Genomic DNA, 13,033 nt, shown 5'->3' with positions numbered 1-13,033 from the left:
TCTTTGATCTTTTCTCAATCATGACTGCAGACTACAAAAGGGTCTCATATCTCATACACTACTACAGTAGTAGTGTAGGGTGCCTGGATCCATGGACTGCATCGGATACCGTAGTAGTTTGACTGATTCTATTGGTAGTAACCAACCACATTCCACAACGGTCCTATCCCTTTTGGCCGCTTTCCCACAGCACACAGCAGTACAGCCATGCATGCATTGTCTGGGATGGGTCTCTCACGGTCGTGGTATTGTGAATCATAGTTTAGAGTTGCCTCCCTGCTGCTGATTTCTCCTCTCTCTCCTCTCATCCAAGCCATCCAGCATAGATGCAGCTGTGGGCTCAACATCCTACCCATGTTATCTTCTTCAGCCCCCCCCCCCCCCCCCAGTACAAATACAGTAACAACAAACTGAGAATAACCATGGTAAAAGAGGCGACTTACAAGATTAACCATGGCAGTAAACTCGGAGCCGGGGACTTTAAGAGAGAATAAACATGGTAAAGAATAAAGACTTAAAGAGGTATTACTAGATTTAGAGGAGACTTACTCGTGGCCCGGCACGAGGACAAAATGGCCTACTCACCTCCCATGGCCCACCGGCTTTAGGAGTTGCGCGTGCGCCTCAGTTGATCCTTGAGTTGAAGGTTGTGGCATTCCTATGGATGCGGAAAGGCCGGACTAGCTCTGACAGGAACCGCGGCTCTCAACAGAAGAGGACGAAGGATGTGGTCACCCTGGTCACACGGTGCTGAAAAGAACCCCATGTTTGGTAGTTATCGGCAAGTGTCCACCAAGTCAGGACGTCATGGTAACTTCGATTTCATAGGCAAATAGGGAGCTCGAACAACCTACATGACTATTAAATAGTAGGCGCCTGGCGATCGTGTGATGCATCGTGAAACTCAGCGCAACGTTAATTAACGGCCTCTCTCCTTGCTGCGACGGTGTCAATAATTATAACATCATCCGCAGCAGCAGTATTTGTTAGTATTTTAGCACTTACTACCTGCTGGGATGACAGCTACACCATAGCTCAGTGATTAGAGTACCGCTGGCCTCGATCAACCGAGGGTCCCTGGTTCGAGTCCTGCTGGTGACCATGGTGACAGTCAATCTTTTCTTCAGACTTTCCCCGTTTGCATCTTTCCCTCAACCAATCATGTATTTTAGCACCCTTTCTTATTTTAGCAGTGTATGTCACTATCGATCACCAGACACTATTATGTCTATGGCTCAAAACCCTGGTCAGTGGTCAGCACGTACTTGTGATCCCGTCAGGCCAATACAGTGAGGATAATCCCGATTATCAGTCTTGCTTGTGAAATAGCAGAAGAGGGATTTGACGAACCGTCAACCCTGTGTCTTGTCGCACGTCGTTGCACGGTTCTGGTCGCGATATTTTGGGTACTACATGTACAGGGTGGTAAATTGGAGGACAGCTACGTTTTTGAACCATCGCAATGAAATATTGGTCCTTTTTCGAATCTATCATGACTGTACAAGTTATACTGTATTATACTAGTAGTTGGCGGAATCAATACTAGTACTAGTAGTCTTTCCAACTCCCGTGACTCGCTGGTTTTATTTTATTAAAACACTGCGCATAAAGCACTGAACGGTCCACTCGATCCCGACCCAAGCCTTGATCATCTTGGCACAGAAATACCAACACAGCCTGCTGAGTTGCCGCTGGTCACGATACATGCATGCCTGGGAGCCTAGGTCGAACAGGTCAAGACATGCGGTCATACCGCGTACCGGTAATCCGACGATGATGCATTGATGGAGCCTTATGACGTTATGTAGAAGGCGGATGTAGTGATGTAGGACTCAGGACACAGTAGGAGGCACGTCGTTTACCGGTATGCTGGGCATGATTGTGATTATCTGTAACCACTTGCCCGTTTCCCTTCAGTTGAAGTTCAGAACTGGACATGGCTAGTAAGTTGGTCATCATCCGTAGGTCCCGTGCTCCATCAATCTCTCTCCTCGGAATTTTTGGTAGTTTCGGTTATACTATAGAGCTCGAGACGAGCAGCATGCACTCGACGAGCAGTCGTCGAGCAGTGACTGCAAGTCCAAGTACATGTACAGTGCTGGCAACTGAAATCCGACTCCCTTGCAGCTTGGCGGCGCGCCGCCAAGCTGCAAGGGAGTCGGATTTCAGTTGCCAGCACTGTATATCACCATGTACCAAGACTGCATTTTTATAACCCCCTGGCCCTGGCCCTGGGGCTATGTTAGCCTATGTACCCTTGATATCACTAATCAGTCAGTGGAGTGGTACGACCGGGGTCTCTAACAATGCTAACTACGTTTCTGCCTTCTGCCTCAGTGTATTTGTAACAAAGAAGTAAGTTTTAAAGTACTTTAATACTAAGTTTGTAAGAAAGGGTTTGCTCCCCACACCGGAGCTCGCGCTATTCCGCCGACTTTACTTGACACTTGACTGACTCACGACTGCCATCCAGAGCACACGAGAAGTCCATCGAACCTTCGACTCGGCAAACCTGCAAGAAAGCACCACTCCCTGCTCAATACACAGTGTTTCGGGGAATTCACCCCTCATCAGTTGAGCTTGAGTAGGCTGAGGAAGATTGTGCCTGAAGAGCGTTACTACATCATCACCATGATTACATGTAGTACTACACAAGTACTAGTAGTTGTCATTAGACTTCATGCACGTAGCATTGGCGTGCTGCATGTAACTCCGAAAGCCACGAAAAAGGGGCGGACCGGTGCTATCAGGGAGTAACTGTTAGTAACATACTACTCCTGAGGCTATGGAGGAGAATCACTACTACACTAGGCGGATTTCATGCAGCTCTGCAATCTTGTCTTCTTGACATCATGGTAGCATCATCCTGTGTGAGAACAAAAAGTCGCCTCTCGGGTAGATCTACAGCCACAGGTACTGGTAGGGAAAGCCGGAGAAGCACGGGTTATTCAGGCCCGGAGGTTTGGGAATATAGGCTCAGTTAGGCTGGCCTTGAGCCAACCATCACGTCAGTGCGACACGCACGAGCTATATGTAGACTGTCATTTTTTGTATTTTGTCGACGTAACTAATTACTTTCAGAACAGCTGCTGCCAACCGTCGGTAGATCTTCATCTACGAAGCTACGTGCTTTCTTCTTCTTCTTTTTTCTTTTTTCCCCTTTCTCTTTTTCTTTTTGAGTATTTGCAGTCTGTGTTTTCTGTGTTTTTCTCTCTTTCGTGGAGGCTTGCTTGTTGTATCCTTGGCTCTCGGCCGTTACTTTATCGCCATCATAATATTGGGCACCATTGCCCCGCCGGCGTTTGGTCTGCGATACAAAATAAAAATTAATTCAACAACAACAACGTCGTAGATCTACTGGCAGATCTATCAACACCCTTTTCCCGGACTTGGCACCCAAAGTACATCTACTGTAAGTTCAAACAAAAGTCAGAATATTGACTGTATCACCGGATTGATTTTGTGTACCGGTAGTAGAATAATCAGTCGCGTTTTTCAAAACACTCTCCACTCGTACTCTTCATCGTCGTGTGTCCATTCAGCCAAGTGATTTCTTCGTCCCTGACATAGCCACAGGCACTGCCAGTATGTCTGTGAGTGCGCACAACGAGTACTCGACGCTGGTAGTGGTGATAACAAGTGCGTTGCTGGTGTACAACGGCTGCCGGTCAGAAGTAGTGCGGTACACGGGGCAAGCGTTTCAGTCTCAACTGGAACAATTCGCCGACGATGCGTTGGGAGTCACAGCAATGCAGGTGAGCCAGAGAGATACAGGCATGCACGCCCGGGCGTCCACTGACAAATAATTGGGAGACACTTGAGTAGTCCAGGCACGTCCACTGACATCTACAATCAAGAGAACACAGTGAACGTTCGAACGGTGATTTGTGTGCAATTATGTACTTTTCATATGAAACTATCCTCTTTCTGAAAATGCGCACTAATTCATTTTGTGAAGTGCTGTGCATGCACCTGTGAAGTGTGTTGTGATTTAGCCACTGGAATGCTTGGCATGCATTGACAGCAAGCAACCATGCAGACTGACACAGAAACTTTGACACAATTGAACATCTTTAGGTCGCACCTGTGTATAAGCCCCACCCCTCAACCACCCCCCTAGGCCTTGGCGGATAATGCCGGCAGAAAAATTGGCAGAATTCGGTACTTTTTCTGGTAAGATTCATGCATGTTTGGTATGTGGATAAAGAAATGGAGCAGAATTCGAGGAATTGCCCGCCATAAGGTTTGTATGGTTCTGCCAATTTCGGTGCAAAAAAAGCAGAATCTGCCACCTTTTCGAGCATTATCCGCCAAGGCCTACCCCCCCCCCCCCCCCCCCTCTTGGAAACGACATAATTACATTTATTGCATTCACGACCTGTTTGCAATGTGTGCTTGCAAACAGGTCGTGAATGTATGTGCTGAAATGCATTTTCACAAAACGTTTGTGGAATGAATGGCCGCAAACCAGGGCGGAGTTTGGGGAATGAACTGCAAACCAGGGCGGAGTTTGGGGAATGAACTGCAAACCAGGGCGGAGTTTGGGGAATGAACTGCAAACCAGGGCGGATCGGATTTTGGGTCTACCTCTATTTTGAGAAATAAACGTGTGGCTTAGACGAGAACGTGCGATGAAGTACTACTGGTAAGAGTGTGTTTGTTTGGTTGTGTGGCTTTGACATAGGGGTGGAGCGGCGATCACTGAAATTTGGCTATCGATATCACCTATCCACTCAGACCTCACACAACCGCCCACATCCGTTTTCCACCAAAAATATCCGGATAGGCGAGGGAACCGGACAATCGAACACACATACTGTGCATGTGTGTATGCATGGCATATGCTGTAAATCGGTAACCAACGATTTTCTTCCGAATGGTGAGGGATCCGGCTAAGCGAGGAGTGGATAAGCGAGGTCTGCGGACTGTATTTTGTTTGCGACCGAGTTGTCGGCTGTAGGCCCGTGTAGGGACAATATGTAATCAGGTGTTCAATTTCATAGAAGTAGTGCCGCTACTTTCCTCTCTTTTGTGAGAAAACAAGAACGAATAATGTCAGCCAATAAGGAGGCCACATGTACCAGGCCTCCACTTGGAATCACAGCTCAGCCTCTCCACCGGTCCGTACAGTTGTAGATACCATGGTTACTAGGTTAGAGTTGATAGTGAGCTGCTGATTGTACTGGGAACACGTACTGTAGCAAGAAGGACCCATGAGTGTGTGTGATCCCCGGTAACCTAATCGGTAGGGCGCTGTCCCGGAAAGACAGGGGTGCTGTGTTCGAATCCCGCTCGTGGATCCTTCTTTTGCAACAGTACTTGTGAAGTCATCCCTGTCACCATGGCAACATGTGTGTGTGTGTGTGTGTGTGTGTGTTGTGCCGCTTTCTATCCTGCGATCTATTTGTTTTGCAGAGTGGGTTTCAATCAGCCGCACGCACATCACCTGCCCCAGTGAGCGGATCAGTTGCTCTGAACCAGGTACATGTAATCACTTGATACTGCATGGCGCTAACTTGACTCACGCAATCAGACTTCATTGAGCTGCACTGTACTTCCTTATATGACTGTGTCGATGTCTCCTGAAGCAAAACTAGTCAATCCCCCTCCCACTCTAACAAAAATACACAAAATTCATGTTCATGACAAGTGTCTCCATGCATGCAAGTACGTATGGACGGCTCCTTGTGTTTCATAATAATAACGTTATAACATAGTTTCATTGCCTTCTTGTGACATGCAGCTGGCAAGCAATGTGGCAAGTAGGCTCCAGACCCGCTTTCGTGTTGCACGCAATCTCCAATCAGCTGCCAGAGGTGCGTATAGTCAAGGTCGCACCAGAGAAACTGAACCGCTGTGCTGCAGTGTGAGAAGTTCTGATGTCGTCTTTGACTCTCGCTTCAACACGACGGTAATTACATGTATTTCTCTACAAGATGATTGTTATGTTGTGATTCTGTAACCGTGTTATCAGCATTGCGAATGTACAGTGCACATTACGTTATTTCAATCTTGTTTCTTATATCCAGTGCACGCTAGAAGCATAGTTAGACAGTCACACTGTGGAATGGACGGGTGGGTCGGTGGGTTAGAACTAGAAGGATACGGAGGAAACGAGTACGGGTTAGAAAGGGCCGGAGGAGAGGGCTGAGGCAGGGAATGGGGTAGGAGGGAGAGAGATAGATAGAGCATGTTGCTACAATGCTAGTAGCCTTGTTCTATCTTTCGAACTTCAGGTGACACCCGCACAGAGCTGTGACAGAATTTCCGCCACGGCTTCTACGTACCGCAGCACTATCAGCGTTACGTTCCGACAAGCAGCCGCCAGCAACCTAGCCGAAGTCCCCGAGGTGAAGTTTCAGTACTACGGATCTGAGGAAGGCTATGCAACAATATTTCCCGGCTTCAACACATCCGACTGCTCCTCCTATGACCCCAGATACAGGTAAGCTGTATCTCTAATCTGCAAATAACGTTAGATGGAATTGTCGGTTCCAGGCAATCATGCGCTAGGGTAGGGCTGAGCTGATGATTGAAGTCAGCATTGCTTCTTTCGTCAGATGTCAGGTTTCATCTCATATACATGTGTGTGTGTAATTGTCTCGTGGAGGAATTGATTAATAATTGCTCCTTCTCGTACTTCTGCCAGATCACCATAGCACTGGTATCTACAGCAACAGTCCGATATGAGGAAGCGAGAAAAAGAGATGGAGAGAGAGAGAGAGAGAGAGAGAGAGAGAGAGAGAGAGAGAGAGAGAGAGAGAGAGAGAGAGAGAGAGAGAGAGAGAGAGAGAGAACATAGCCAATCAGAAATGCATTTGTTATCCTGCCCGGAGTGTATGTTCCTGACAAGGTCCTTCATGTGATCAGAGGAGGCATGTGATGTAAGGACAATGTTTGGCCGCTCAGCCGGCCGCGACCAACTTTGCTGTATTGGCCAATAGTCTGACTCGTGTCGCTAGCCATCACTGTTGGTCTTTGATCTATGCCATGATCTTGTTTTGCAGGCCATGGTATGTTGCTGGTGCAGTGCCGGCTGATAAGGATGTGCTGATAGTGGTGGATACGAGTGGCTCCATGGGTGAGATTGCTGTACATGTATGACGTCATCCACACAATACCGGCCGCCATGCCGCTACCATTACCTTGTACATGTGCTGTAGCAGATAAACCTTGTTTGTTCAAACATGAACACGGTGTCCTCCACCTTGCTCACGTGACATGCTCTCCACCAAAACATGTACTGTACCTGTGCATTGATCACTTTTCTGACCTGTTGTCCAGCAAGGGCCACATCTGGATATTGCCTTCTAGTGCCGGACTGGATCTAATAGCGTATCAGAGTATTCTTTGCAAGCACCGTGGCATGGTGTCTGATAGTATGCAGACATACAATACTTGCCTGCCTTGTTAGTATATGACCCCTGAGCACATGTGTGCTTGCTCAGTGCATGCGTGTTTGCCGTCACCAGTACATTATAATAATAATACCCTGGTAACGATAACGGCAACCGAGCACACAATATTATTGCGTCTTACAGGCACCAGGCCGAGAATCAAGACGTGACACACATGACTTATGTACTCTGGATAAAGTCCACGGGTTGAGAAGAAATAGACGACTTTGATGCTGGTGAGGCTAAACTTGGGATAGTACTGGGCTGTCAACCCAAGCAGTACTACTCTCCGAGGTAGTGACTTCAGACACACTGAGTTTGGGTGCTGCACTGTGTAAAACCAGCTGTAACTGTGTAAAAAATGTTGCTAGTAATTGGCCAACTATCTCAGCATTGGAGATACATGTAGATAGCATGTAGATAGAATGCGGATCTGCTGCAACATAATATTGTCCACACATTCTTGTGTTCATGTTACATACCTGTATATTTACTTGTAGGTGCAATTGTCTCCGGCACAGCGAAGACCCGCCTTGACCTTGCCAAGGATGCCATCTTGTCCATTCTTAGTGTTCTCTCTGACCGGGACAGGGTAAGAAGCTTAGAATCACACTAACGACAGTGTAACTGTCTGTCTGATATGCATGCTACCCCCTACAACCCCCCCCCCCCCCCTGCAATCGTTCGCTGGTCCCCGGCAAGGATGTTCCAAGTTGTCGCTAGGGCTGCTCTCTAGTGCTTCCGTTCTATTTGACTCTCAGAATTTCTCAGCACATGCAGGCCTAGGTCTGGAATTGATAACACTGCAGGAAGTGCATGATCATCACTGTTGCAAGGCATACATGTAGATGAGATGAGGATTTGTATGCGAGTGACTGGTATGTGCTAAGGCCGCTGAACATGAATGTGAGTAACAGAGTTTGGCGTATGTACTGGCTAGTGCTAGGCACACCGGTATCTGCTCATTGAACCTTTTGTATTGCCATTAGGCATCATATCTGCTGCTAGGATCGTTGGTAGTACTAATGGTCCGGCCTAGGAGAAGACCAGGGTGTGGGAGAACCAGTACCAGCATGACTGTTTTTTGTTTTTGTTTTTTTGGTATTTTATCTTTGCTGTAGATAACTGTTCTCCCATTCAACTCAAGGCCAGATAACATTGCCCCTGCATCTAGCAACTTGTCTTGCTTCAACAACGCACTGGGACAGGCAACGCCGTACAACAAGCGCCTACTGCGCTACCATGTTGACAGACTAGTCGAAGGCGGTAAGTCACACGGTCGGAGAGAGCTGCAGTTGACCAGCGAATGTCCTTCTTTCAATTTTTATTCATCGCATTCATGTGGCCCAAGCCAATACAGAGATGGTGTGGGCGATTCAATATAACCAGCCATAGTTCGGATAAAATAATGATGAAATGGGGCAGTGATCGGAGGCACCTCACTAAAGTGTCCGAGTCCAACGAACACAACTGTAAATGAGGAGGCTCAAAATCAGGCAATACGGAGGTGAGGCGGGAGAGCGGATACCCACTGGTCTGAGGACTGAGTATGGCAGGAAAGGATATATAACTCAACCAGGATTGGAGCGGAGGTCTTTGGAGAGCAGCAGTCTATGGGTATGCATGCTAAATATACTAGTATCGGAAACTTATCTGTACTATGGTCTGATTTAAAATAATGTGATGGACTAGTCACCATAGTGATCTGTTGCTATGATAACAATCATGCTAACTGTAGTAGCACAGGGATTGCTGCAGGTACATGTGCCTATATTTTTCTTGTGTGTGTGTGTATGTGTGTGTATATGTGTGTGTGTGTGTGTGTGTGTGTGTGTGTGTGTGTGTGTGTGTGTGTGTGTATATGTGTGTGTGTGTATATGTGTGTGTGTGTATTTGTGTATGTGTGTGTACTTGTGTTGGGCTTCGATCACAGGCAGTACGTATTACGGCACTGCCATTAAGAGAGCATACGAGATTTATGCAAACACTCCTCAAATACCCAATAGAGGTAAGCTGTATTGCCCATCCTCCTTGCCCCCCCCCACACACACCCTCCAACAGTTCTGATGCAAGGCAAGAATATGGGAATGTACATGTACCCCACCTCCTCCAACTCCAACTCCACCGCCTTCACCGCCTCCTTCCCTCCATCCCCCTCCCTGCTTCCTTCGCTCCCTCCCTCCTTCTTCACCTCCTCATCCTCCTTCTCTTTCTCCTCCTCCTTTTCTGTCTCCTCCTCCAACTCCACCGCCTTCACCGCCTCCTTCCCTCCCTCTCTCCTTCTTCACCTCCTCCTCATCCTTCTCTTTCTCCTCCTTCTCGTCCTCCTCTGCATCTTCCTCCTCCTCCTCCTCCTCCTCCTCCTCCTCCAACTTCACCTCCTTCACCTCCTCCATCCCTCCGCCCCTGCTTCCTTTGCTCCCTCCCTCTCTCCTTCTTCACCTCCTCCTCTTCCTCCTTCTCCTCGCACCAATTGAGAAGGAGCTCCAGAAATTCGGCACTAAATTCCAGCTACATTTTCTGGCTGAGGTGACGGGAAAAGTGTTGGCGTGACTGGCCGCTGGTGTTGTTTTTTGAAGTCCCTGTGAGGCAGTTTGTGAGCACTTGGTTGGCGGACAGCAACCCAGCGAGGATCGTTGGGTACCCTTAAAATCTCGGTTTTAACTCGCCACACCAGTTTCTAAAGGGCCGGGGGTGGGTGTTCGCCAAACAAGTCGAGCCTTCGTTCGTTTTTCTAGTCTACTTGCTTGTGCTGCACCGCGCTGCAGCCAGTTTATCTGTAGATGCTTTCGCCACACAGAGCCACTGTTTCACTGCACCCAGCCACAACACTGCATGCACTGTATGCTTTCGCCGCACAGAGCTGCTATTTAACTCCACGACGCCACAACACGACTTCAGTACAATAGTCTCGTCCGTAATTTAGTGGTGAAACGAATATTCGAATATTCGAACATTCGTTCGGTTTGTCACATTCGAATATTCGTTAAAAGTCACATTCGAGTATTCGTTACGTCACTTCGAATGCAGTGCATGTACATACATGGACGCCGAACACGGTACAGTGCAGTGCGTACAGCCTGCCTGTGACTTTGTACTGCATGCATGCACATGTATGTCCATACTGGACTGCCAATGTTCCCCACATAACATTTATGAACTTCGAAGTAGCCTTATGTGGCAGTATATTTTACGTGGCACTACCGTTTGTCATACCTAATAATATATTAGTATTGACAATATCCATCAAATGACTGAGAGGAAGGCATGTGATGTAATCAGTGTTACCAAAAGAATATTCGTTCATTCGTTCGTTAAGCTGAAGAATATTCGACTGGTAGGTTTTGACATTCGTTTCACCACTACGGTGTAATTGCACTACACTAAGAGCTGGCCTCTTCCCAAGCTCGAAGAGCTTTCAGACTTCACTGAACTCACACTGGAAGCTGCACCATGTTTTCCCTCAAACCCAGGCATTGGTCCACAGTGGCAGTCACTTTATTTTCTTTTTTCTCCTTTTACTGTCTCCGCCACTGCCTAAAAACAGTCGAGACGGTTTTAGCCCACCAGTTTTTTGGTGCAAATCGCATTCCTTCTCCTCCACCTCCTCTCCCCTCCCCTTCAGGCTCACTCCCCATCCAATAAATTGATTCTGCTGACTGCAGATGTCTTTTCTCAGGTATACAACAACATAGTGGTGGACTGGCTGGGTGGGATGTCTGCATTTTTGTGCAGTCATCACAGAGTCACTGGGCTTGTCCCGGACTGATGATATGTTCTAGTCCACTTGCTCAGGGGGTCAAAGCTGCATCACAGTATAAACTCTCCTCTCCTCTTGGAGGCAAACTGTCATATTCCAGCTTGTGTTTGTTTGTATGAAAATGGAAGTTCCAGGTGCAGGCCATAGGACCTGATATTTGTACAAAGGCTGTGCGGCGGCGGCGGCTCTTACCTCTGACCTAGGAAAATAGTACATGCATAGTTACTAGTATTGGTGGTCAAAGCAAAGTCAAAGCAAAGTCAAAGCACTGACGTCTGGTTGATCCAGATATGCATAAATGCATTCCAAGCAGCTGGTGTCCCATCTTTTGCAGCGCTCCCACAGCTTGGCCATGTAATACTAGCACAGTAGCTAACGGTGTCATCGGGCCCTGATTACGCCGCCTGTCTGATTTCGACCCGGTCACGCCGGCTAAACTGTTGCGTGCTTTACAGATCGAGTGATTCTGTTTCTGTCTGATGGAGTACCGACCGATTCGGAGGGTACCATACTGGCCGAGCAGGAGAGGGCAGCACGCCAGTTCAACTACAGCATAGTCGTACTCACCTATGCCATGGGAAACAGTAAGTCACCACCGCCTGAATGATGATAATGATTTGGGTTAATGCATGTTTAATTATGATTCAGCCGACGGAAAGCCGGTGCAGCTTACACTAGTCCTATGATGGTGAAGGTGATAAACAGCCGGGGTGGATGTCAGGGTGGATGTCAAGGTGGATGTCAGGGTGGATGTCAGGGTGGATGTCAGGGTGGATGTCGGGGTGGATGTCGGGGTGGATGTCAAGGTGGATGTCGGGGTGGATGTCAGGGTGGATGTCAGGGTGGATGTCAGGGTGGATGTCTGGGTGGTTGTCTGGGTGGATGTCGGGGTGGATGTCGGGGTGGATGTCAGGGTGGATGTCAGGGTGGATGTCAGGGTGGATGTCTGGGTGGATGTCAGGGTGGATGTCGGGGTGGATGTCAGGGTGGATGTCAAGGTGGATGTCGGGGTGGATGTCAGGGTGGATGTCAGGGTGGATGTCAGGGTGGATGTCTGGGTGGATGTCAGGGTGGATGTCGGGGTGGATGTCAGGGTGGATGTCAAGGTGGATGTCGGGGTGGATGTCAGGGTGGATGTCAGGGTGGATGTCAGGGTGGATGTCTGGGTGGATGTCTGGGTGGATGTCGGGGTGGATGTCAGTATTTCGTGGCAGAAAATCTGGGCGCGGCTTATACTACCGGGAAAATACAATATACACCGGACGCTGTGCCGGGTAACACTGATGATGATGCCGGCCACAATGCAAAGAGCCTGTCTGCCTGGGTTTGCTAATGTGCTGCTTCTGTAGTCAAGTGCACGGGTGTGAGTTTAAAACACAGCTACAACCACTGTTAGCCAGTCCACGCTGCATGCTGCGCCATGTACACAGAGGAAGGCTGCATGTAAAGTTATCCTCTTCCTTTTCAAGATGAACTCGGATGGCGAGCCAATTTAATTATGGTGAAAAAGAGAATGACAACATGTTGCACTTGCTGACTGTATATGATCTGGTTACGTTGGTGGATAGTTTGTCAGAACTCGTAACATTTTGTCCTTCTCCTTTTTTTCTCAAGATGAGTATAGATCCACGGTGCTGAAATTGATGTTCCTTCAACACCTCTTTCTTGTGACAGATGTTCGCTCGGGTGAGGTGACGCTACGGAAAATGGCTTCCCAGAGCTATTCCAGTCCTCTTAGTGGTGTGCAGCGAGCAGTAAGGATTCAGATCACTTTTCTTTAAATGTAGCTGTTCTCAATGTTTTGTTGTTGCGGATATTTTGCTGCGTGTTGTTGCTAAAGATCTCTTGTGGAAGGTAGATTGATGCAGTGGGAATT

The 13,033-nt window shown here is 48.0% G+C and overlaps 1 protein-coding gene across 1 annotated transcript in view; it reads left to right on the top strand.

The window, feature by feature from the left end:
* The first annotated feature begins 3,127 nt into the window (after positions 1-3,127).
* LOC135805984 (VWFA and cache domain-containing protein 1-like) overlaps positions 3,128-13,033 on the top strand; it is a 31,897-nt gene continuing 21,991 nt past the window's right edge. Inside the window, exons 1-11 of the mRNA XM_065320103.1 lie at positions 3,128-3,412; positions 3,543-3,755; positions 5,416-5,481; positions 5,744-5,911; positions 6,237-6,445; positions 7,008-7,081; positions 7,898-7,989; positions 8,519-8,663; positions 9,331-9,405; positions 11,613-11,741; positions 12,832-12,911. Of these exons, the coding sequence (XP_065176175.1) occupies positions 3,588-3,755; positions 5,416-5,481; positions 5,744-5,911; positions 6,237-6,445; positions 7,008-7,081; positions 7,898-7,989; positions 8,519-8,663; positions 9,331-9,405; positions 11,613-11,741; positions 12,832-12,911 (1,206 nt within the window). The 5' untranslated portion in view covers positions 3,128-3,412; positions 3,543-3,587. The remainder of the gene's footprint in view (positions 3,413-3,542; positions 3,756-5,415; positions 5,482-5,743; positions 5,912-6,236; positions 6,446-7,007; positions 7,082-7,897; positions 7,990-8,518; positions 8,664-9,330; positions 9,406-11,612; positions 11,742-12,831; positions 12,912-13,033) is intronic.

Source organism: Sycon ciliatum, chromosome 1 (genome assembly GCF_964019385.1).
Source record: "Sycon ciliatum chromosome 1, ocSycCili1.1, whole genome shotgun sequence".
NCBI classification, from domain to species: Eukaryota; Metazoa; Porifera; class Calcarea; order Leucosolenida; family Sycettidae; genus Sycon; species Sycon ciliatum.
The sequence above is the reverse complement of the archived record's forward strand: the minus strand, read 5'-3'. Positions and strand labels throughout refer to the sequence as shown.